Source organism: Leptodactylus fuscus, chromosome 1 (assembly GCF_031893055.1).
Source record: "Leptodactylus fuscus isolate aLepFus1 chromosome 1, aLepFus1.hap2, whole genome shotgun sequence".
NCBI classification, from domain to species: domain Eukaryota; kingdom Metazoa; phylum Chordata; class Amphibia; order Anura; family Leptodactylidae; genus Leptodactylus; species Leptodactylus fuscus.
Genome location: NC_134265.1, coordinates 234,610,191 through 234,634,519, shown reverse-complemented (window position 1 = coordinate 234,634,519; position 24,329 = coordinate 234,610,191). Strand labels below are relative to the sequence as shown.

At 43.0% G+C, this 24,329-nt stretch overlaps 1 protein-coding gene and 1 non-coding gene across 3 annotated transcripts in view; both read left to right on the top strand.

Moving 5' to 3' along the window:
• Positions 1-24,329, top strand: part of FRAS1 (Fraser extracellular matrix complex subunit 1) — a 368,631-nt gene that overhangs the window by 222,285 nt on the left and 122,017 nt on the right. The window contains exons 20-24 of one of the 2 annotated variants that reach the window (XM_075284497.1): positions 2,036-2,179; positions 8,890-9,042; positions 9,951-10,094; positions 12,549-12,695; positions 22,391-22,531. In XM_075284497.1, coding sequence (XP_075140598.1) covers positions 2,036-2,179; positions 8,890-9,042; positions 9,951-10,094; positions 12,549-12,695; positions 22,391-22,531 — 729 coding nt within the window. The remainder of the gene's footprint in view (positions 1-2,035; positions 2,180-8,889; positions 9,043-9,950; positions 10,095-12,548; positions 12,696-22,390; positions 22,532-24,329) is intronic. The other variant, XM_075284507.1, reaches the window with a different exon arrangement.
• Positions 15,054-15,135, top strand: TRNAS-CGA (transfer RNA serine (anticodon CGA)). The gene has a single exon. It is a non-coding gene; the product is annotated as a tRNA-Ser (tRNA).

Genomic DNA, 24,329 nt, shown 5'->3' with positions numbered 1-24,329 from the left:
TTAGCTCCATCCATCTTCCCATCAACTCTGACCATCTTCCCTTTCCCTACTGAAGAAAAGCCTTCCCACAGCATGATGCTGCCACTACCATGTTTCACAGTGGGGATGGTATGTCCATGGTTATGAGCAGTGTTACTATTCCACCAAAACATAGCGCTTTCCATTTTGGTCAGAAAGTTCAACTTTGGTCTCTTCTGTCTAGAGCACCTTCTTCCACATGTTGGCTGTATCCTCTATATGGCTTGTGTCAAACTGCAAATGGCACGTCTTATGTCTTTCTTTCAACAATGGTTTTTTCCTTGCCACTCTTCCATAAAGGCCAGATTTGTGGAGTGTACAACTGACAGTTGTCCTGAGCTGTATATTTCTGCAGCTCCTCCAGAGTGACCATGGGCCTCTTGGCTGCTTCTCTGACCAGTGCCCTCCTTGCTCCATCTCATTTTAGGTGGACGGCCATGCACCTCTTGGTTTGCAGTTGTAGAATACTTTTTCCATTTTTGGCTGAACAGTGCTCCTTGGGATATGTTTTTATAACCTAATCCTGCTTTAAAATTCTCCATGTCACACTTTTCAGATTTTTCTATGATTAAAATTTGGAAAAACATGTATCATTTTCGTTCCACTTCACAATTATCAGCTACTTTGTGTTGGTTTATCACTTAAAATCCCAATAAAATACATTTAAGAGTGTGGTTGTAAGGTGACAAAATGAGAAAAAGTTCAAGAGGTATGAATACTTTTGTAAGCCACTATATTAAACCCAGATATAAACAAATATTATTTTTACACTCGCATCTTTCTCTGATGCTCCATCAGGAGCCTCTTAGGACAGAGTCCTTTCAAAATTGTATCTGGTGAAATGACAGATTGGATAACTGGTGGACACCACCACAGTGAATAGGATCTGCCGGTGTCGATTGGTGCCTATCATTGGATAGTTCCCTCTTTTCCGTTCGTTCCATTTCTCTTTTCCGATAACTGTACAGAACAATTTAAGTCTAAAGCCCCATGTTGTGTAAAAGCTGCAGATTTTGTTGCCAATTCTGCTGCAGTTTTGTGATCTAAAGCAAGGACTAGATTAAGCAGAAGGAGGAAATATGAGTACTTCCTAAATATTTCCCATTTCTTCTGCAGCCATTACTAGATTAGGCTCAAAACCGCAGCAAAATCTGAAAAAACAAAACTATATTTTCACAATGTGGGACATCAACCTAAAGGTGTTTATCAGCCCCAAATAGAGTATTCATACTAATGACTTATTTACAGGGTAGGTCATCAGTGATGATGTGGAGGCCCAAAACCAGTACCTTGCACAGATCATCTGTGATGACAGTGTCTAGGTGTCAGTCGTTAAAGTAGTGAATGGGGGAGTCCACAGACTAATGCTATTCAAGTAATAGAAATGGTACAGCAGCTCATTCTACTATATAGCGGTAACCCTTATAAGAAGGATGCTAATTTGAACTTTCCCTCATTTGTTTTTTAACGGTGGACATTTTGTGCACATGTTTATGCTTGGAGCCATCTTTCTTAAGCTGCTGTTAACAGCTTTCAGTGATATACTTTACAGCAGCCACATGGCCCATAGTAGTATGTAGTCTAGAGATGACTCTTCAACTTCTATGGAAGAGTATACTAGGCATGCTCTGTGACTTGTGTAAGGTGAATGTGCATAGAAGGGAGTATGCAAGCTGTGGCTATCAACTATAGTGCATGGAAAAACCCGGGTTATCTATGTATAGATAGGATCCCCTTCTTACTCTGAAAGCAATCCTCCCCACCTCCATCCAGTCTTCTAAATCCGGAAGACTTCAACATCACTGATGCATGTTTGATACAGTTATCTGTGATACCACTAGAAAAAATCACTGTACTAAACATGTGGTAGCGGGTGCAGCATGACATATTTCAAAATAAGCTGGAGATGAGGGAGGATGGGAAGACTCCTTCTAATGACTTGAGCCACATAGGTTTCTATCAATGAAGCATACCTGTATATACTAAGTATTATATTTTTCCTTCTTTTCTGTTGCAGCTTGCCACTCATCTTGTAAAGAATGCAGCGGACCTTCTGAGGCACATTGCTTAACATGCCACCCTCATGCAACTCTAACTACTGGAGTCTGCAAGACTTCCTGCCCTGATGGACAATACCTAAATTTAGTGGGTTATTGTGTTGGTAAGTGTGTTATGTAAGTGATATGTAAGTGTGACAACGCAATGAAACTTCCAGTGTTTAATATTTGCTGTAAATAGAGGTTAAATATGTGTGTATTTTGAAAAGGGAAGACTGCAAGATCTCCAAATGCATGTCTTTGGTTTAATGCACAAGATGACAAATTATACATTTACACTGTATGGTACTCAATAGGTTAGCCCACAGCTATTGCACCATTCAGCTTTGACTAATATAATACAGTCAACTACCTTATAACCATTATGAAGAAAGTGTATTAAACTATAACATTTACTTTCACTATTAAAATGATCTAAGACGTTTTCCTGACACTAGGTTCATAGTACCTCGGTCTTCATTGTTCAAGTCCATATGAGAGGTGGACCGCTAAAACAGCGGTTACACAAGGAGCCTGGCAAACCCCGTTGACTATAATGGGGTCCATACTGAACACGGTGGGGGAAAAAAAGTCCTCCATTCTGGACTTTTTACTCCACTGATTTTCAGCAGACTCTGACAATGTGAATGTAGCCTTATTAAAAATGTATTTTGTTGCTACTAAATGCTTGACAGATTTACACTATGAAGTATTATCTAATATATTGTGGCCCCTAATGTGACCACCATTATGTCAGATAATAGTTTGGGGTTTTTTGTGGAAATGAAAATGAACCTAAATCATAAATCAGTATTGCGCGCTGCACCCGGTGTATTCATACACAAGTATTGTGGTAAAGCATTAGTTCCTAGTTGTCTCAGCAAGTATTGATTGTATTGCTTTCTCCTTGTTCTCCAGAGGCACGCAGTGGTACATGTATTGTATTACACTAATCTATATCCATCCATGTCACAGCATGCACTTTATCAGAATGGACAACCACTCGGAATTGCTACCTATGTGTCAATTTATATGGCTTGCTAAGCATGTGTTTCGGAAATGTAGAGTCAAATGTAATCCTAATTTTACTTCTGTTCTTAAAGGGGCTGACTACAGAGAGACTGTCCAATGGTTTGCCCTATTCTTTGTTATTTTTAGATGAGCTTGCTTATTGTGTTTTTTCAAGTACCATTCTCTTTTGAAATAAGCGGCATAAATTCACATTTTTGTTTTTGCGGTCTCTGAGTTTGACAAACCTTTCCGAGACAAATCTGAAAAGATGTTTTGTATGTAACTTATTTTATTGTGTAAATTGAAGCCTAAAAGTATATCCAGTGCTTTGTCAATGATACTTGTTTAAAGCAAGTCACTTAATGTTATATGAGTCTGCTTATTCTCATGTACAAAACCCATTTACAATCCTGACTTAAAACTATGCTCTTTATTTTCAAAGGACTATTACTTATTATTACTACAAATTATGATGAAATGGTCACTTGCTTTTCAACAAATTATGTATAAGTTAACAGTGCAGGCTTAAGTAATAATCTCTGTGATATCGCATTTTAGAAAAAAAAATATTTTTTTTTCTCAAATTTTTTTGACGATTTTCCTCGTCAACCTTCTAAACTGACATCTACTCTGATGAACATTCAATATGCATCGATTAGGATCAAATATGTTGGGTTTCTGAATGTAAAAAAGTAAGGCCCGTGTAATTTTCAATGAAATAGTAAAAATAAAAATGTAATTTTCCTTTTTTTAAAAAAACTAAAACAAAATAATCCATAAATAAATAATTATATTTATATATAGGAATGAATTATATATATATGAATTTGATTGCCATATATATTTAAATATAGATTTTCTACTAAGTCTTATTCCAAGTCCATCTATCCCTTAAAAACCCTCTACTTGAAACTTAAAAAAGAAGTGTCACGTACTTATGTATACCCAGAGTTCTCTATTTATTTATCCCTTAATATTTTATGAAGTGGTGGCGCATATTCACTATAGATTTAGAGGTTTAATTTCTCTTTGAGTTCTGAATTGAGTTCCTACTTTAAGATTAGAGGATTATAATTCTGGATATAGGTTGAATTACATATTAAATATATCAATTACACTGTTTAAATTCCTAAATTGCATTTCATGCTTCAAGGCAAACCAGATTTTGTTACTGCTATTATTTTTTAGCTTTGGATCCCATCTCAACTTTATTCCTTATGTTCTATACAACAAATGGAGCCGATTTGTGAACGTCTATGTTTGTATTTCATTTCATTAATTTGATGTAGTTGTCTAGGGGTATAAACCAACACATGCCAGTATGAGCAATCTGCTAATACACTGTACATTTAAATGGCTGCATATTGACTTACATTTTATGCCTGCACATTACTGCTCTGAAATTTGTCATTACGCCTCTAGTGATAAGCAGCATTACTGCAAATACATGCCGGCTTAGAAGGAAATGGAAATGCTCAATTCCTATTCCAGTCTAGATCTGTAGGAGGGAAAAAAGAATACAACCGAACACAATAATTCTAATCTGATAAGTTTTATTAACCAATTCTGATATGTTTTTTTAATGGAAAGTTATCAATACAGGCTATAATTTTAAAAGTCCTAGGTAAGAATATTAGTGGTTACGGACATGGCTAAATATTCTAGGATGAAGTATTTCAGCTCGCAGTATTCCAATATTGAGGTCACAATGTAGCACTTATTACCAGAATTCAATTACTCTTCTCTGCATCTGCAGTCAGCCATTTAATCATAAATGTATTCTTTGTTTCCGGATATTTAGAATTAATCATATGTGTACCATTCTTATACAATGGTAGTCACATTGTCATCTGCCTATTAATATTTTAAGACCTAGTGTATATCAAGATCTTTCTGCGATGCTTCTGTGAAAATACTCAATGCAGTAGTTGTTAGCACACAATGTAAACCTGCTGTGACCTATCATACATTCAGTTTGTAACATTATTCAACTCTGTCACAATGTTCACTTTCAGTTTAAAACAAAGGACTATATTATATTGTATGTAGCTGCTATTTTAGCGGCCCAATTATCAGTTGTTTTGATCCTCCAGTGGAGGAAGAACAACCGAGAGATGATGCTAATGTGAGCTTTGCATTACGATGAATTGTGGCACACTTTCTCTGGGCAAAGGATATAACTATGACTAATATATGTGCTTATACGTATTGTTGCTGTGAGCAAGTTATTGCTTTACTCTACTGTTCTGTGCTGGTACAATTAGAGGAATAATAGTATGTAGTACGGTACAGTTATAGCAAGATTTATCTTGACACTGAAAGCAGTGTAATATCATATAAATGAACATCTAAATGTTAGGGGTGTCAGGCTCTCACCAAGCTCACATTAGTTACCTATCCTTAAAGAGGGCCTTTCATCAGATCGGGCACATGCAGTTCTATATACTGCTGGAAAGCTGACAGTGCACTGAATTCCCGATCTGTGCCCGGTGTAAAGCGCTATCGGTCCCCGTAAAGTAGCGCTTTACAGTCAGAAGGGCGTATATGACAGTTAGCCAGGAACGTCCTTCTGCCTCACGGCGCCTATCGTGCTGTGCTCTAAGACTGGGGAGGAACGCCCCCTTCCCTCCTGATAATACTCGCCTATGGACGAGCTGTGTGAGCAGAGGGAAGGGGCGTTCCTCCCCACTCACACTGTGCAACGCGATAGGCGCTGCTGGGCAGAAGGGCGTCCCTGGCTAACTGTCAGAAACGCCCTTCTGACACTAAAGCGCTACGGTAACGGGACCGATAGCGCTTTACACCGGGCACAGATCGGGAAAGCCGACAGTGCGCTGAATTCAGCGCACTGTCAGCTTTCCAGCAGTATATAAAACTGCATGTGCCCAATCTGATGAAAGGTCCTCTTTAAGTCATTGATATGAGGTCTTGATAACCCCTTTAACACTGGTTATGTAACAGCTTTGAAGCAATTTATATATAGAGAGCTGCAATTGCTGGAAACAATATACTCATTGATGAAAAAAGTAACTTATCCAGATAGAAATGTTGGATTGCTGAAAAACTCAGCATGCAGTTATGACTCAGGTCCATATGTTAGTAACTACAAATGATTAAGGGTCAAAATAAACTTCTCTACATCTGTACCACACAAACCTATTTATATAGGTGTAATAAATTCACATTGATATAGTCACCTGCAGATAGACGAATCTATACACATCATCACATAAAGATATGCTGTTTCACCACATACACACGTAAATTATATATGTATATATACAGTCATGGCCAAAAGTTTTGAAAATGACACAAATATTATATTTTCACATGATGTGCTGCCCTCTGGTTTTTATGTGTGTTTGTCAGATGTTTTTATCACATACAGAAATAGAATTGCAATCATATTATGAGTAACAAAAGCTTATATTGACAGTTAGAATGAGTTAATGCAGCAAGTCAATATTTGCAGTGTTGACCCTTCTTCTTCAGGACCTCTGCAATTCTCCCTGGCATGCTCTCAATCAACTTCTGGACCAAATCCTGACTGATAGCAGTCCATTCTTGCACAATCAATGCTTGCATTTTGTCAGAATTTGTAGGTTTTTGTTTGTCCACCCGACTCTTGATGATTGACCACAAGTTCTCAATGAGATTAAGATCTGGGGAGTTTCCAGGCCATGGACCCAAAATCTCTATGTTTTGTTCCCTGAGCCATTTAGTTATCACCTTTGCTTTATGGCAAGGTGCTCCATCATGCTGGAAAAGGCATTGTTGATCGCTCTTGGACGGTTGGGAGAAGTTGATCTTGGAGGACATTCTGGTACCATTCTTTATTCATGGCTGTGTTTTTAGGCAAGACTGTGAGAGAGACGATTCCCTTGGCTGAGAAGCAATCCCACACATGAATGGTTTCAGGATGCTTTACCGTTGGCATGAGACAAGACTGGTTGTAGCGTTCACCTCGTCTTTTCTGAATAAGCTGTTTTCCAGATGTCCCAAACAATCGATAAGGGGATTCATCAGAGAAAATGACTTTACCCCAGTCCTCAGCAGTCCACTCCCTGTACCTTTTTCAGAATATCAGTCTGTCCCTGATGTTTTTTCTGGAGAGAAGTGGCTTCTTTGCTGCTCTCCTTGAGACCAGGCCTTGCTTGAAACACTTTTAAGAGACGGTCCTGGCGCTTGCTGGTCTTTCTTGGGCGCCCTGGAGCCTTTTTGCCAACAATGGAACCTCTCTCCTTGAAGTTCTTGATGATGCGATAGATTGTTGACTGAGGTGCAATCTTTCTAGCTGCGATACTCTTTCCTGTTAGGCCATTTTTGTGCAGTGCAATGGTGACTGCACATGTTTCTTTAGAGATAACCATGGTTAACAGAAGAGAAACAATGATGCCAAGCTCCTTTTAAAGTGTCCAGTGGTGTCATTCTTACTTAATCATGACAGATTGATCTCCAGCCCTGTCCTCATCAACACCCACACCTGTGTTAATGGAGCAATCACTGAAACGATGTTACCTGGTCCTTTTAAGGCAGGGCTGCAATGATGTTGAAATGTGTTTTGGGGGATAAAGTTCATTTTCCAGGCAAATATTGACTTTGCAAGTAATTGTTGTTAAGCTGATCACTCTTTATAACATTCTGGAGTATATGCAAATTGCCATTAGAAAAACTGAAGCAGTAGACTTTGTAAAAATTAAAGGGGCTCTATCAGCAAAATCATGCTGCTAGAGCCCCACATATGCGTGCATAGCCTTTAAAAAGGCTATTCAGGCACCGTAAATGTTAAATTAAACTACCCCCCCGTTTGAAAATAATAACTTAAAAAAGAATGTTCTCTACTTACGGAACGTGCACCCTGGGCGGGCATCTGGGTGTGTCTTCATCTTCTTCCCCGCCTCTTCTTCATCTGACGTCTTCGGGTCCCGTCCTCCTCCGGCGCTTGCTCGCGGACACTGATAAAAAAAAATAGCCCGGGCGCATGCGCAGTAGCACGCGGCCTCTACTATATTTTCATGTGAATCCCATCCCCACTTTGCGGAAGAAATCGCGGCGCTCACACGCTGCAATTTGCAAAGCCATTGCGGCTTTGCAAATCACAGCATGTCAATTATATCTACGGAAACGCCAGCGGCTTTCCCGTAGATATAATGTTAAGAGAAAGTCCGCAGAGGAAAACTCTGAACTTTCTCTTAAAAGCGCTGCGGAAAGAACCGCAATGCGTTCCCGCAGCGGTTCTTTCCGCTGCGCTTTAGTGCTGCGATTACGGCCCGTGGGGCCTTAGCCTAAGGGATCCAGTGAGGGTAATGAAATGGGCCACAAATGGCAGGTGTGAGGTAAAGTTGTGCAGGGTCAACATAAGTTAAACTTTTGCACCAGAGCCCGTGAGCCTTTAGCTACACTCCGGACAAGGAATTCATAAAGCAGTTCCATACTAGAACTTTATGGTAATGTAGTGATGCAGTACTCAGCTTATTAACTCTTGAGATGATATTTTCTACATTGATGTATTGTAACCAACAGAATGACATCTTAAGAATGCAGCAATCAAGTAATGAGCATAATCATGCTCATGCTCACTGTAATTACCTACAGCCGTTATCATCTTACCAGCAAAATAATGTTGTGTACTACATGAACTGTGCTTGTCTTTAGAAAAGTTAGCTATGTATAGTTTTACAATTGTATATTTAATCAGATTTTCCTTGAACATTCACCCAAGTTTTATCTTTTATAATCATAAATTACTTTTTTGAAGCAAAGTTTAGTTCTCAGTTTACTTTAATAGAGATTTCATGTTTTCTTGTTTCCCTCTATTTCTTAGATTGTCATCCCCAGTGTCAGTATTGTGTAGCAAACCTACATGATACAGGCAGTGCGTGTTTAAAGTGCCAGTACTCCAGATACTATTTTCTTGGGGATCGTTGCCTTCCAGAGTGTCCAGTAGGATTTTATGTAGAGGGTAGAACCTGTAAAGGTAATACACATTCACTTTAATTTCTTAAATATGATTTTATTTTATTTTTCTAATAAATTGGGCCATTAAAGGAGTGTTCTGAGACATACATATGGATGACCTAAACTTAGGATCAGATCGGAGGAGGTCCAACCCCCACCGATCAGCTGTTTGAAGCGGCCACAACACTTCACTTCACAGGCCAGTGAAATCACTTTGATCATTCACATGGTGTGTTTGCAGCTCAGTCCCATTTAAGCTAATGGAACTAAGCTGCAATACTAAGCATAGCTACCATACAGTGTATGGCTCTGTGCTTGGTATCCAATGAAGTGGCTACAGTGCTCTTTGTACAGGTGTTCGGCAATTCTGCTAATATTGATGTCCTATACGAAGGGTAGGTCATCAATATCGTACTTGATAACTTCTTTAAGACTATTGTCTTAACTTACACCTTAATAAGTAAACACTGACATATCTTGTGACAAGAATATGATAATAATAATAATAATAATAATAATAATAATATAATACATAACCACCTATAATGGTGGTTTGCATTGAACTGAGTAATATTTTATAGTCATTTTTCATTGCAATATGCTACAGTAACAAATATAAGTATAATATGTATTATAATATATATATAAATATATATAAAACAAATATGAGTATTCATGACTGAGGATCAGACAAGTATGCTGTCAAATGTCTTAAATTATTCTAGCATAAGAACAAGAATTTACTATCTGAATCAGTGTAATATAAATATATATTGCATTATACAAACAGAGAGAGGGATCCATGAATTTGACAGCAAACTAATCTTAGTTATCACACTGGAAAAACATTCCAGAATTATTTTAAGTTACTGTTTTGTCTTTCTGTGTCTTGAGATTCTTGTGGTAAAATCTAAGTGTTTCCTGCAGGTTGTCACCTGTCTTGTAAAACCTGCAGTGGCCCAGGTCTGAATTTATGTACCTCTTGTGAGGATGGTCTTGTTTTGTCTCACAATGGGATTTGTACACAGGCGTGTGTTCAAGGATATTATCGTGATGGAAATGTATGTAGAGGTATGTATGGAGGTCATTGTGAATCTTGCCATGAGAATACATTGGCAGCTTATTCATACAGTAATGTAATATTTCAGTTACCTGGGAAGTATGTGAAAGTACAGTTAAAAGGGTTATGTTAGCAATTACGCTTTTGTTCAGTCCACTTACAATATACTTACCGAGATTTATTGGGAGCTGCAGTGGCTGGAAGTCCCTGGGCTCTGCCTCTGCTGCTGAGAGCCAGCACTTGGTGACATGACAGCAGAGGAGTAGGGGGCTGCAAATCCTTGCAGTGTTAGTATTCTCCTATTATGCATTGAGTACTGTACAGAATATTCTGATTCATACATAACTCCTTTAGGCTGATGTTCCACATTGTGGAAATGCAGCTTTTTTTGGTTTCAGATTTTGCTGCAGTTTTTTGATGCACAGAATAAGGGATGACTTGCAGAACAGTGGGTTCCTCCTGCTGGGACCACCACTGATCACAAGAACTGAGGTGTTTTACATCCCAGCCAACAAAAATGCAGCACAGGCAGTGCCCAGTTGCTACTATAAACTAATCTCATCTTTCAGCTCCCACTGAAATGAATGGAGTGCGCTGCGACTCTCGGAAAGATGAGATTAGCCTACAGTGGCAACCAAGGGCTGGTTTTAGACTCTATAAATAAATAGGTAATGGATACATTTTTATTTGATTGTTATATTGTGACTTTATATAGCTAGTAGGGAGAGAAAGAAATTCTAGAGAAACTCTATACTAGATATAGTATACCCCTGAAATAGAAACAGACTAGTTCCTCATTGATGGCTCTCTGGATCTCAAAGAAAATCTTACCTCCTCTATTACTGATTCATACAAAAAAATCGCCAAGACCTGGTGTAACTGGATAGAATTGCAAAATGCCACAGAGTACACCATGCTCGTCGCCCAGACCTCTCAAACATAAGACATAGTGACCTACCCTTTCTACATGACCTGGTAACTCAAATAATATATTAGCTACCCCCACTGGGTGCCCAGCCACCCTCAATCCCATCCCTCAAACCCTAACAATGGTACTTGTTTTTGTAGTAAGCATTTATTTCTGCATCCCTGTTATGCCAAAAATTCTACATATATAATATATTACATAGTGCCTATTACTATAGTGTGAGCAATTTGTAGTGGCAAATAATGTGATGGGATTTGTCTTTCTTTAAAAGTTGTTAAGGCATTCTTTCCTAAAGATAAAGCTTCTTATACAGGAGGCTTAACTGCAGTATATGGATTCATGCACAATAAGATCCTTCTAAAGGATAATGCCTCCATAATATGTTCTCTAATGGAGCATGCCACATTTATATGGAATCTGTCAAAGAAAACTTGTGTATTTCTCCCTATGCAATCACAGTCTTAAGATGTTACAGTAAGGACTAATGTGCATCACTGAGACCCCTGTTATGCTACAGTCAATGACATTTTAGTGGGTTTTATGCTTTAGCACAAAGTCCGTTGAGAGGGATATGATTTTGCAAGGTAGGGTTTCTTTTAGATGGTAATAAAAAAAAGCATTGGGTCAAAGTTTTTCAAAAATAATACATTAATAATCATAATCCCAAATTAATCCCATGTTTCACTATCCCACCTACCAATCCTAAATAAAACTACACGACACAGAGAGAAAAAGGTAAAAAAAAAATTCCTAAACTTTTACTTTAGTTGACTTCAATAAAGGACACAGTATTGTTAGCTAGAAATTGATTTGTGCTGAGAACATTTTTTCCTTCCCAGAATAGTGCAGTCTATTGTCAGAAATAAGGACTTATTTATTACTGAGCAAGCTTTTTTAGGTTTGTTCTCTAAACTGCGGTGTCCTTCCATGAACCATTCATTCTGAAACAACTCTAGATTGGCATTCAGAAATATGGAGTATGAATACCAAAGGAACTGCCAGGTCTTACTGCGGTGAATTTCATCACACAGAGCCAGTTTCCGTGATTGAGATTACCAATGGATGACTTATAAAGGATTTCAGTAATTGTATTTGCTATGTGACTGGCGATAATTGTTAAGTGCGTTTCTTGGCTACAGTAGAAAGGAAGTTATCCTTTTGGCTGATCTATTAGCTCTCTTCTTAAAATGAAAACTCTTAACTTGAAGTGAAGGCAATTCTTTTACAAGTGCTGTAATAATCTGAACCAGGAGCAATCCTCTACAGACAAAACATCTACATCATGCAACATCTACATCTGGAGTGCTAACACACTTAAACCTGTCTAGCTTGTACCCCATTTTCAGATAGACAAAGTTATGATATTCTCATGTGCATTATTTTTTGTATATACTTATACAAAATGGAGTTGGGCCTTTATTATAACCATTGAGTTCTAGATGTTTGCCAGATAGGCTTCATATGCATCCCTTACGATAGTGTGTGTTTTTATATATTGTGTCCATCTCACAATGTTTGTATATTTTCCTTTGTGTAGCATGCAATAGCCAGTGTTTAACATGTGACTCAGCGGAAAGGTGTACCGCATGTAAAGACCCAAAGAAAGTTCTGCTGTTTGGAGAGTGCCAATATGAAAGCTGCACCCAGCAGTATTATCTGGATTACAGCAGTGGTACATGCAAAGGTAAGAAGCTGAATCTTAGATCAATGAAAAACCACAGAGTGCATGAGGCATATTTATCAATACAGTCTATGTTATCAATATTTATTAACAATATATCATTTTAAGAATGCAGTTCTTAAGACTATGCTAGGTTCACATTAAGGTTTCATCTCCGTTGTTCGGGCACGTTGGGGGACAACAGAGAGGCAGACCTTTGAAACAACAGTTACATGTGGAGCCTGGCGCACCCCATTGACTATAATGGGGTCTGTCGGATGTCTGTCTTTTTTTAAACTGACCTCATTCCTCTGCTGATTTTTGGAGACTCTGTCAATATGTGAAGGTGGCCTTAGACATATTTATTACCGTGAATTATTAATCATTGTGGCTCATCCATGCACCCCAAAGTTTGTGTCATTGCTAGTGCATCACTGTTGCTGCGGAAGTAAAGGTCACATTATAATTTTTACCTAAGAGTGAAAATATGCTCTTATAATTTTTAACACTGAGAAATATTTTTAATACTGATAAGTACAAAGTTTGCAGTTATGAAAATAAATAATATGTAGGCCTAATAATAAGCAGGGAAACCATTGCTATAACTATTATCCATGTGTAAATAGAGCATTTAGGGTTAAGCAATCATATTGTGCAGGAGCTGTGTCGGCAGCATAGAGTGGGAGAGTGGGGGTCAGCGTAGTGGGAAGATCGGGACCCTATGATGATGTAATAAATGCCGTGGTCAAGGAGGACTCCTGATCATGGACATTAGTGACGAATCTCTGCTTTGTGAAACAGCGGAGACCTGACAGTTATGGCATTGGCAAGGGAAAGGTAGCAGATGATGGAATTTATTAAAGTGCAGCATTGAACGTGCACTTAGGTGTTCAGATTCTGTGAAGAGTCTCATATGTAGAACCAAAAGCTGCAGGAATAAAACATCTGCAGTAAACTAGTTTAAAGAAATTCATGTACAGGTAGAAGGTAGAAAGAAACACTAAAGCATATAGGGCAATGTTATTATTTATTTCTCTTGCATGTATAGCAGCACCATGTTCTGCAACACTTTACAGACATTTTGGTCACATATAGGGCTCACAGTCTAAATTTCCTAGCCTTTGGAGTGTGTGAGGAAGCCCACACAATCATGTGGAGAACATACAAACTCCATAGAGATGTTGTTGGATTTAAGCCTAGGACTCCAGCGTTGCGAGTCTACAGTGCTAATCAACAGGCCCCATGCTGCCCAATGTTCACTAAACACAGAAAGAAACGGACTATTGCTTGTTAGGCTGACTGATCTGTAACACTTTCTATCTGTCTGATTATCCATCTAATGCCTGTAAATTTAGTTTAATAAAGGTGCAACACATTTCTTGTAATTTTTTTTTCGATAGCAAGTTGAGATGTGCTGACCTTGCACTGACATGAGATTAATGCTGTATAACACAAGTTGGCAGTTTTAATTAAATGAAGGTAAAACACATTATAGCGCATTGAAGAATTTCCAACTTGTCAACTATCTAAGAGGAAAAATCAGTTCCCTGTCGTCCTCAACAGCGGCACAATGTGGGGTATTTCTGCCCCTGTGTGCTGGTAGGACAGGCGGATATTTAATTAGCCAATCAAATGCGTGGCAGGCCCTATAAGAGGGCACAAGAACCTCCCCTCTGCGTGTTTTTTTCTGTCCTGTGTGGACAGAGGACAGGTGGGAGGACTTGTGTCCTCTTTGAGAAGCTCAGCAGGATCACTCACCTCCTGAGCGGTTGTTTTCTTCTTGTCACCTTCTGTGCCCTGCGGGGAGAAGGTGCTTGTTAGCCATGTGTGGCTACCCCCCTCTATCCCCCCTGCCCCCCCTCTCCTCCGCTTCCCCTGCTCCTTGTGACTTACCTGACATTTTGGTGAGAGTCCGGGGACTCCGCATGCCGCCTCTGGTGGCCGCACGGACTGCCGGCGGGTGGAACCACACTGTTGTGTATCCTTTCCCCGCCGGCCGCTGTAAGCGCGCACTTCCGGTTTCGCCGGAAGTATCATAGCGCCATGGCAACGGCCTGGCGCTGGCGGCCGCTCACTCAGGGAAGATTCAGGCCTTATTAAAGGCCGGAAAAGACGGGGAGATGTGGGGGTAAGTGCCCGTGTTAAGGGCCTCTTGGTGGGGGGGAATGTATATCTTTGCAGACCCCTGATTACAGGGTTAGTTGTCTGGGCAGGTTGCCTCACCTGCTTTGATTGTGGCTCCGCCCACTTCCAGCCGGCCAGAATTAAGAGGCTGGCTGGCCTGGTGTCAGAGACCTTCCTGCAGTATCTGCTGAAGGCGTGCGATTGTGGTGTTCATTGATCTTGAACTCTTTTCCAGTTTGCAAACTTTATTGGGAACCGGCTGTGATGGCCGAGTGGTTAAGGTTTTGGACTCGAAATCCAAGGGTTTCTCCCCGCACAGGTTCAGATCCTGTTCACAGCGCCAGCCCGGCTAGCTCAGTCGGTAGAGCATGAGACTCTTAATCTCAAGGTCGTGGGTTCGAGTCGCACGTTGGGCGCCAAGTCACCTCGCTGTCCGGTCTACTGGACCTGGTAAGATTTACCCTTTTTTTAAAAGCTGGTATGATGTCATGGTGACAGTGTTGCATGGTCTATTATCTCTCTCTGTAGGATATGTCATCCTCTACTACCCCTCCTGGGGATGGTAGGAGGAAAACCTCTTCCAAGAGGAAACATCTTTCCTGCTTCGATTGCGACACACCGCTCCCTGATGGTAGGTAGCGGCTTGAAAGGTTGTGCCCTGCGGGGTACTACTGGTCCTATAACTTGCCTATTTTCAGGCTATGAGTGGGCCCGTTGTCGCGGGTGCAGAGGTCCTCCACCTGTGGAGCCCTCTCCCAGAGATATGATGGCCTGGGTCAAGGAGATGGTGAGTTTGGGCATCGCTTGGGTAAATAGTTTTTCCCTTGCTTGTACTCTCCTTTTTGTTTTGCAGGATGATTCCCTCAAAGGGATCCATTGCACCTTGTCTCAGCTCACCAGGAGACCATGCTCTGAGCTCCGTTCCTCGTCTCCCCCCCCCCCTTGTAACACCTGCGGGTGGCAGAGGATGATTCCTCCGAGGACGACTCAGTTATTCCAGCAGAACTGCGTTCCATTATGAACAAACGGGCAGGCTGCTGAAGTCCATCCGGTCTACAGTGGGCCGAGATGTTGACGGGGAAGCCTCCACGTCTGCCTCTGGGGGACATATTGCCTTCCATGCGGACGCCACGCTGACCGACCTTATGGCGCAGCAGTGGAAACAGCCAGAGAAAGGACATTCGCTTTCCAGGATCTTCAAGAGTTTGTTTCCTATTAACACTACCCAGTGGGATTCCTGGGGGCCTCCCCCGAAGGTGGATTTGGCCGTAGCAAAGCTGTGCCGCAGAACCCTGGTGCCCTTGGAAGATGGTTCAAATCTTCAGGACCCTCTGGATCGTAGGGCGGACTCCGTTCTGAAGAAGGTCTACTCAGCTTCCTCCGCGCAAGCCTCTGTGGCCATAGCCTCCTCTATGGTTGGTGACTTTTTGTGCAACCGCTTAGCCGCCTTGGAGCGGGATATAGACTTGGGCGTAGACAGAGATGAGATTCTGGCCTCTATGAAAAGAGTTCATAGGGCTGCAGATTATTTGGCGGAATCCTCCTGCCATCAATTAAAAATCTCCGCCAAATCTATGGCGTTGTCTACTGCGGCCCGTAGACCCCTTTGGCTAAAGCCTTGGCGGGCAGATTTTGCGTCTAAAGCAGCACTCTGTGCTCTCCCCTTTGAGCCGGGAAGGGTGTCTGGCCAAAGCTTAGACGCCATTATGGAGGGATTAGCTGAAGGTAGGGGAAGGTCCCTACCTCAAGCATCCAGGGGCAGACGTGCTCCCTCTAGAGGCAGAGGTTCTTCCTCTAATTATAGACGCCCTTCCCAACAACGGCGTTTTAGATATCGCCCTAGGGGAGCTGGTCGTGGCGCTTCCAAGGAGGACACCAAGAGGAAGCCTGAGTTTTGACGTGGGGCAGCTCCCTGTGGCCCCCCTTCCTGGGAGGACGTCTTTCCTCCTTTTCCAGAGCATGGTTCACCCATATCCAAGACCCATGGGTGTTGAAGATCATACAACACGGGTATCACATCGACTTTCATCTTCCACCTCCAGATCGGTTCGTTTCCACCCAAACTCTTCCACCTTCTCAGCAGGCCAGTCTAGAAGCCTTGGTTGCCGAATATGTTACCAAGGGCGCCCTGGAGAAGGTACCAGCCTCAGACCTCGGTCTGGGAGTCTACTCCCCCGTCTTTCTGGTCCCCAAGTTCACCGGGGGCTGGAGGATGATAATAGATCTGAGGTACCTCAATCGGTTTATCAGGAAGAGGTCATTTCGAATGGAAACCGTGGATTCCGTGGCTGTGTTTCTTCAGCCAGGAGAGGTGATGGTTACCCTCGATTTGAGGGACGCCTATCTACATGTCCCCATTGCTCATTTCCACAGGAAGTTCCTCAGGATTGCCGTCGCTATGGCCGGCCACAGGGAGCACTATCAATTCACAGCTCTGCCATTCGGCATCACATCCGCCCCACTGGTATTCACCAAGGTGATTTCTCCGGTCGCCGCGGCCCTCAGACTTCAGGGTCTTTTCATCGTCCCTTATCTAGACGACTGGCTACTGAAAGCTCAGTCTCCTGCTGCCCTCCTCCAGCAGCTCAACCTTGCCATCAACTTCCTACAGGAGTTAGGATTATCAATTGGGAGAAGTCCGAAATCGTTCCATCCACCTGAAGAAAATTCCTCGGATTTATAGTGGATTCAGAAGCGATGCAGATCTTCCTCTCCAGTCCAAGGAAGGAAAGAATCCAAGCCAGTGCACGATTCCTATTGCGCACTTGGCAGGTAACCATCCGGACCGCCATGAGAGTCCTGGGCCTGATGTCATCCTCGGCCAGGGCGGTGCCTTGGACTTTATGGCATTTGCGTCCCCTGCAGATGGAAGTGTTGAGAACCTGGAACAGGTCTCCACGGGGATTGCACAAGAAGATCTGCCTTTCTCCCGCTACCCGTCTTTCCCTCAGATGGTGGATACACCTGAAAGACGGAAGGTCCACGGTCCCGACAGTGTGGACCCTGTTGACAACAGATGCATCCCAGTGGGGATGGGGAGCCCATTGTCAAGACAAAACTGTACAAGGACGATGGAGATGTCCGGAGCTGGGGTCATCCAATCTCAAGGAACTCAGAGCAGTGTACCTGGCCCTAGTACACTTTGCCCCAGAATTGAAAGGCAAGTCTGTCAAAAACCGGTCAGACAATATGACGGTGGTAGTCTATATAAACAAACAAGGGGGCACCAGGTCACCAACCTTGCTGAGAGAGACGAATCTCATATTTGCCTAGGCGGAGAAGAATCTGGTCCAGTTATCCGCTGTTCACATAAAGGGCTCCCTGAACATAGTAGCGGATCAGCTGAGTCAGGGTATTACCGTATCAGGAGAATGGTCTCTCAATCCAGACGTATTTCAACAGATCGTCCAGAGATGGGGTCTCCCGGAGGTCGATCTTATGGCTACCCGACTCAACGCCAAGGTGGGGACCTTCTGCTCTCTGTACCAGGAGGACAATCCCTTGGCGGTGGATGCCCTGTCCATCCCATGGAGGTTCAGGCTGTTTTACATATTCCCTCCAATTCCAATCAAACCGAAGGTATTGATAAAAATAAGACAGGACCAAGCCTCGGGAATAGCCATAATCCCGTTCTGGCCAAAAAGGGCTTGGTTTGCTCAGCTCATACAAATGAGTCACGGCATATATTGGAGGCTTCCCCCACTCCCAGACCTGGTAACCCAAGGAGAGCTGAGATGCCAGGATCTGAGGAGACTCAACCTGACAGCCTGGAGGTTGACCAGTCCCTATTGAGAAATAGAGGACTGTCACAAGCCGTCTTGAAGACCCTATCCAGCGCCAGAGCAGATTCGACTAACAGGAACTACCGTCGAATAGGTAACATCTTTAATGCCTGGTGTCTGCAGCATCAAGTGGACTCCACCGATCCCCCTACGGAGGCGATCCTGGACTTCCTTCAAGACGGACTAGACAGAGGTCTTGCTGCGGCCACACTCAAGGTACACGTAGCGGCCCTGTCCGCCTATCTGGGGAGGCGTTTGTCTCAGGATCCTTTAGTGAGCACCTTTATTAAAGGGGCAACTAGGCTGAGATCGGTGGTAAACACCCCTGTCCACCAATGGGACCTTATTCCGGTCCTGAACGCCCTATGTGGCCAGCCATTTGAACCTCTGGAAGAGGTCTCCCTCAAGTCGCTAACCGGCAAAATGGCGCTGCTATTGGCAGTCACACCTGCCAAACGCGTTAGTGAACTACAAGCTTTGTCCGCTGAGGAGCCATATACCACCTTTTTCTCTGACCATGTACAGCTTAGGTTCCTCCCTGGGTTTCGTCCCAAGGTGCCATCTGCTGTAAACAGGAACCAACTGATTTCCCTTCCAGTATTTTTTCCGTTCCCTTCTTCTGCTGAAGAAGAAAGATGGCACAAGCTGGATGTGGTTAGATGCCTGCAGATCTACTTGCAGCGCACTCGCCCCTTTAGGTGGACTGAAAACCTGTTGGTCAGCTACACGGGGAAAAACAAGGGCGCCAAAGCCGCCAAAGCTACAATATCCCGGTGGGTTACCGAGACTATTAGAGTCGCCTATACCGCCCAAGGGCTGTCGGCTCCATCTTTCCTTCATGCCCATTCAACCAGGGCAGTGTCCACTTCACGGGCAGAAAGAAGTGCTTTGTCTGTGGACCAAATATATGCAGCTGCCTCTTGGGCATCTGAATCCACCTTCATTTGGCATTACCGCCTGAAGGACCAAGTGGCAGATTCCACTGCCTTTGCCCAGACCAGTTTAAGTTCGGTCATGGGTTTGTCCCACCCATCTTGGGGACCTGCTTGCTATATCCCCACATTGTGCCGCTGTTGAGGACGACAGGGAACGAGTGATTATGAAGATAATCTTGTTTCCCTTAGTCCTAACAGCGGCACAAGATTTCCCACCCTGGGAATCATATCTTATGTATAAAACTGTATATAAATGTAATGGAGGTACTTTTGTATTTACACGCAGAGGGGAGGTTCTTGTGCCCTCTTATAGGGCCTGCCACGCATTTGATTGGCTAATTAAATATCCGCCTGTCCTACCAGCACACAGGGGCAGAAATACCCCACATTGTGCCGCTGTTAGGACTAAGGGAAACAAGATTATCTTCATAATCACTCGTTTGTACAGTAAATTAATTGCAGGGACACCAAAATAGAATTTGATGAAATGCCACAAGATTAGTTTTCCTGACCTTAATGCCTATTCTTGTGGACTCAGTTTGAAGATCTTGGACCACTGTTCTAAGGTTCTAGGCCCCAAAACATATTATATAAGATAACTTTAAGGGAAAAAAAGCCTTTTTTTAGCAAAATTATGTGGAGTTCACAGTTTTACTCATTGTCAGATTTACTATTAGTCTAAAAGTTTGTGCCAAACTTTTGGTACAACTTAGATCATGCCTGTTTTATTCCATTCTGGGATAAGTAAGTGTCAAATCAATTGTAATATGTGGTGCTAAGGATTTGATACATTTTCCATAGTAAATACACCCAATTGTTGCTTATAAGTAAGGATATGACTACTGAGATCTCCACCAATCCTCAGACAATAATGGCTGATTGAACAAAAGGGATACCGAGCCGATCCTCGTGTAATATGTTAAGATGATATTGGAGATAATTCAGTCAGATAGATGTCTGCTCACCTGGGTGGTGGTGGTGGGGGGGGGGGTTGTGAGGACGTCACAACAACCCAAAGGTAACACCACATAGATGATCCTGGGAAGGTAGACCAGGGGAGGGGGCAGCAGCTGATGGACGTCCCACAGACGTATTGAATGCCACAGGAAGAAAGACCAACCCGACCGGATAGGGCCAAAGGATAGCACTCAACCAGAGATTTCAGAGAACCTTCTTTATTGAACGACAATAGGTAGCTAAAGCACAACACGTTTCAAACACATAGGTCCTTTGTCTAGTGCAAACGTATTTTGCCTTATGCACCCTTTGCTTGGCTTTATTTTACTTGCTGCTCACTGTTATTTATGTGCAGTGAACTGGACAAACCACATTTTCCATGATTCATCTGCCTGCTCTCACTCTCTGTTTCCCCCTCCTTTCTCCACTCTCCCCTGAGTAGAAGCTGCAGAAGCTGTCTATAAGGCACAAGAAAGGGTTTTGTGTGCCTTTTATAGTGTCTATAAGGCACAAGAAACCCTTTCTACTGCAGCTTCTACTCAGGGGAGAGTGGAGAAAGGAGGGGGATACAGAGAGTGAGAGCAGACAGATGAATCATTGGAAATGTGGCTTGTCCAGTTCACTGCCAATAAATAAGTGATACAAGGAGCAGCAAGTAAAATAAAGCCAAGTAAATGGTGCAGAAGGCAAAATACATTTGCACTTGACAAAGGACCTATGGGTTTGAAATGCGTTGTGTTTTATCTACCTATTGTCGTTCAATAAAGAAGGTTCTCTGAAATCTCTGGATGAGTGCTGTCCTTTGGCCCTATCCGATCGGGTTGGTCTTTCTTCCTGTGGTATAATGACTGATTATCTTTGTGGAGCAGCTCTCCTGGACATCCATTGTGCAAGTAAACTGCAACACATCTCCCTCCAAGTGAATGGTTGACTTTTTTTTTTTTACCTGAAATATACTAGCAAAAGGTACAGGGTGCTACTCTGTAGAGCACAATGGTGTAACTATTTATATTGATGGTTATGAAGCGCTTGCTAGTTAGGCTCACTTATCTGTCAAAGTTAGAAGTTTGACTAAGTCTTCCCACCATGAGCAGAGTTCATCAAACAGTAGACCAAAAGCTAGTCTTATTCAGCCCTGCATGTAGGGAATACTACTGAACTCGAACACACAGACACGATCAGGATACCGCTGTAAGGATGAGCAAAGCCCTAGAGTGCACATTTCAATTCTTTATACCTTTTTCTTATAAAACTTTCTTCAGTTCATTTCTTGTATTATTAAAGACAAACAATCTTCCTTAGATTCCTTTCTGGGGAAATCATTGGTATTGCTTTTGTTACTTACATGGACAAGGGCTCGCTAATTGTTGGTTTGCTGGTACAAGGATTAGATGTACAGAATTCCTTCACGTATTTGTCCATGAGCTGATGTAGTACTCAAGCCTGCTCCTGCAGGCTGCCAATAGTTTGTATAGATAACGGTGTCATCTTGGGGAACAGGTTGGTATTACATCACAGCCAAGAAATAATGAGGCTGTGCCAAATAGACCATGTTCTCTGCTCTGTTCCAAAAAATTATAAGAGCCAGTCATTACTGACGTTGATGTTATGATGATATCATTTTTAGCTGCACATTTCATTAACAAAACAAAAGACTAAATGTGGGAACCATTTGGGAATGTTGCAGTTTGCCTAAAAAATGCAGCTGTAGCTTTCAGTTTATTCAGTAGGCAGATGTCACATGTTGTTTATGCGCATTCCCTTACTCCAACAGTAAGTTTTAATACAGTACCGATTATGTGCCATTCATTTATTCTGCACACCATTGGAATATGACCTCAGCCTGTCTTGTTTTCTTTCTTGTTATTTGTGTCTCTAGTATTTTCCAATTTCTTTGTGACTCATATATTTATCCTTTCAGAATGTGACTGGAGCTGCAATGCATGCAAGGGCCCCTTGAACACAGACTGCTTGCAATGTATGGAACACTACAGTTTACATAACGGTGCTTGTGTCGAGCATTGTCCTGCTTCATATTACAAGCACGGGGACACATGTAGAGGTTGGTGATCATTCATTAGATTTTTCATTGTGTTATTGCTTTGCATTTAATATATTTAAAAAAAATCATGGCACACACTCAGGGCCGGCGTCAGCACACGGCATAGTCGGGCAAGTGCCGGGGCCCACAGAGCCTCTGGGGGCCCCCCGGCACTTGCCCGCCCCAGCACTTGCCTGTCCCGATTGGACGCCGATGAGCTGAATACATAGGTGATTAAAGCAGGAGCTGTGAGCTCAGCTCCTGCTTTAAAGCTGCGGCCCGGCTTGCGTGTAGGTGCGATGACGTCATCACATCGCGCCTACACACGCAAGCCGGACCGCAGCTTTAAAGCAGGAGCTGAGCTCACAGCTCCTGCTATAATCGCCCATGTAAATGGAGTGAGAGAGCGGAGAGAGGAGCGTCAGGGGAACGATGGAAGGTGAGTGTAAATGTTTGTTTTTGTATTAAATATTAAGGTGGAACATAATGAAGGGGGCCCATGAAACTGGGGGGGGGGGGGGCGGCATGAAACTGGGGACAGAGATGGAGGGGGCCCAATGAAACTGGGGGGGCAAATGAAGGGGAGGGGGGGGAACAGCATGACACTGGGGAAGATGAAGGGGGTGGGGAGAGAACGGCATGAAACTGGGGACAGAGATGGAGGGGGCCCAATGAAACTGGGGGGCAAATGAAGGGGAGTGGGGGAACGGCATGACACTGGGGCAGATGGGGGGGTGGAACAGCATGACACTGGGGCAGAGACGGGGGACATGAAACTGGGCAGATGAAGGGGAAGAATGTGATGAAACTGGGGACAGAGATGGAGGGGGGATATGAAACTGGGGGCAGAGTAAGGGTGTATATGAAACTGGGGGAGAGATGGAGGGGGGGCATATAATTTACGGGTGACTGTAGGAGGATTATACTTTGTGGGAGCACATGATAAATGAATGAGAATGGGCGGAGTCAACATAAAAGTGGGTGAGCCAAATTTGCCGCTCTTTCTACTCTTTAAAAATTGGGAGGTATGGCGTTGGTGACGCCACACTCCTGTGTTACGTCACTCGCTTCATCTGTGACGCACAGTGTCTCGACTCCCTCGCCTACTTTACAAGGGGGCCCACTGAGGCTCTGTCACCCAAGGGCCCATAAAAACCTGGAGCCGGCCCTGCACACACTTGTGAAGACTTGAATCATATGTGGTTTATTAAAGAATATACATGTGAACAAAGCATGTAAGTATATGCTTATCCGTCCAAAATTCAGTTATGTAGAAAATCCATATACCAGATCCATTAAAGGGATTCTACCATTAAAATCAATTGTTAGCCTTAAGAAAGGCTATTCTTTTCCTACCTTTAGATGTCCTCTCAGGGCTGCCGTTCGGTAGAAATCCCGGTTTTCTTCAGTATGCAAATGAGTTCCCTCGCAGCACTGGGGGCAGGCCCCAGTGCTCAAACAGCACTGGGGGCGTCCCCAATGCTGCGAGAGAACTCTCCAGCACCGCCTCCGTCTTCTTCAGGAATGTCCTCTTCACGCATCTTCTTCCTGCGCTGGCGGTCAAACTTGTAGGCCTCGGGCAGAGATGACTGCGCATGCCCACAGGGAACAAGAAGATGGCCGCTTACTTACTGTGTAAGCGGCCATTTTTCTTGTGGCCACGGCATGCCCTAGACGTTCCTGAAGAAGATGGAGGCAGCGCTGGAGAGTTCTCTCACAGCATTGGGGATGCCCCAGGGTACTAGCCTTTCGGCAGTGAGTGTGTGTAGAAAAATATTTTATTCCAGTATTATTCAGAGTGTGTGGATTGATTCATGAC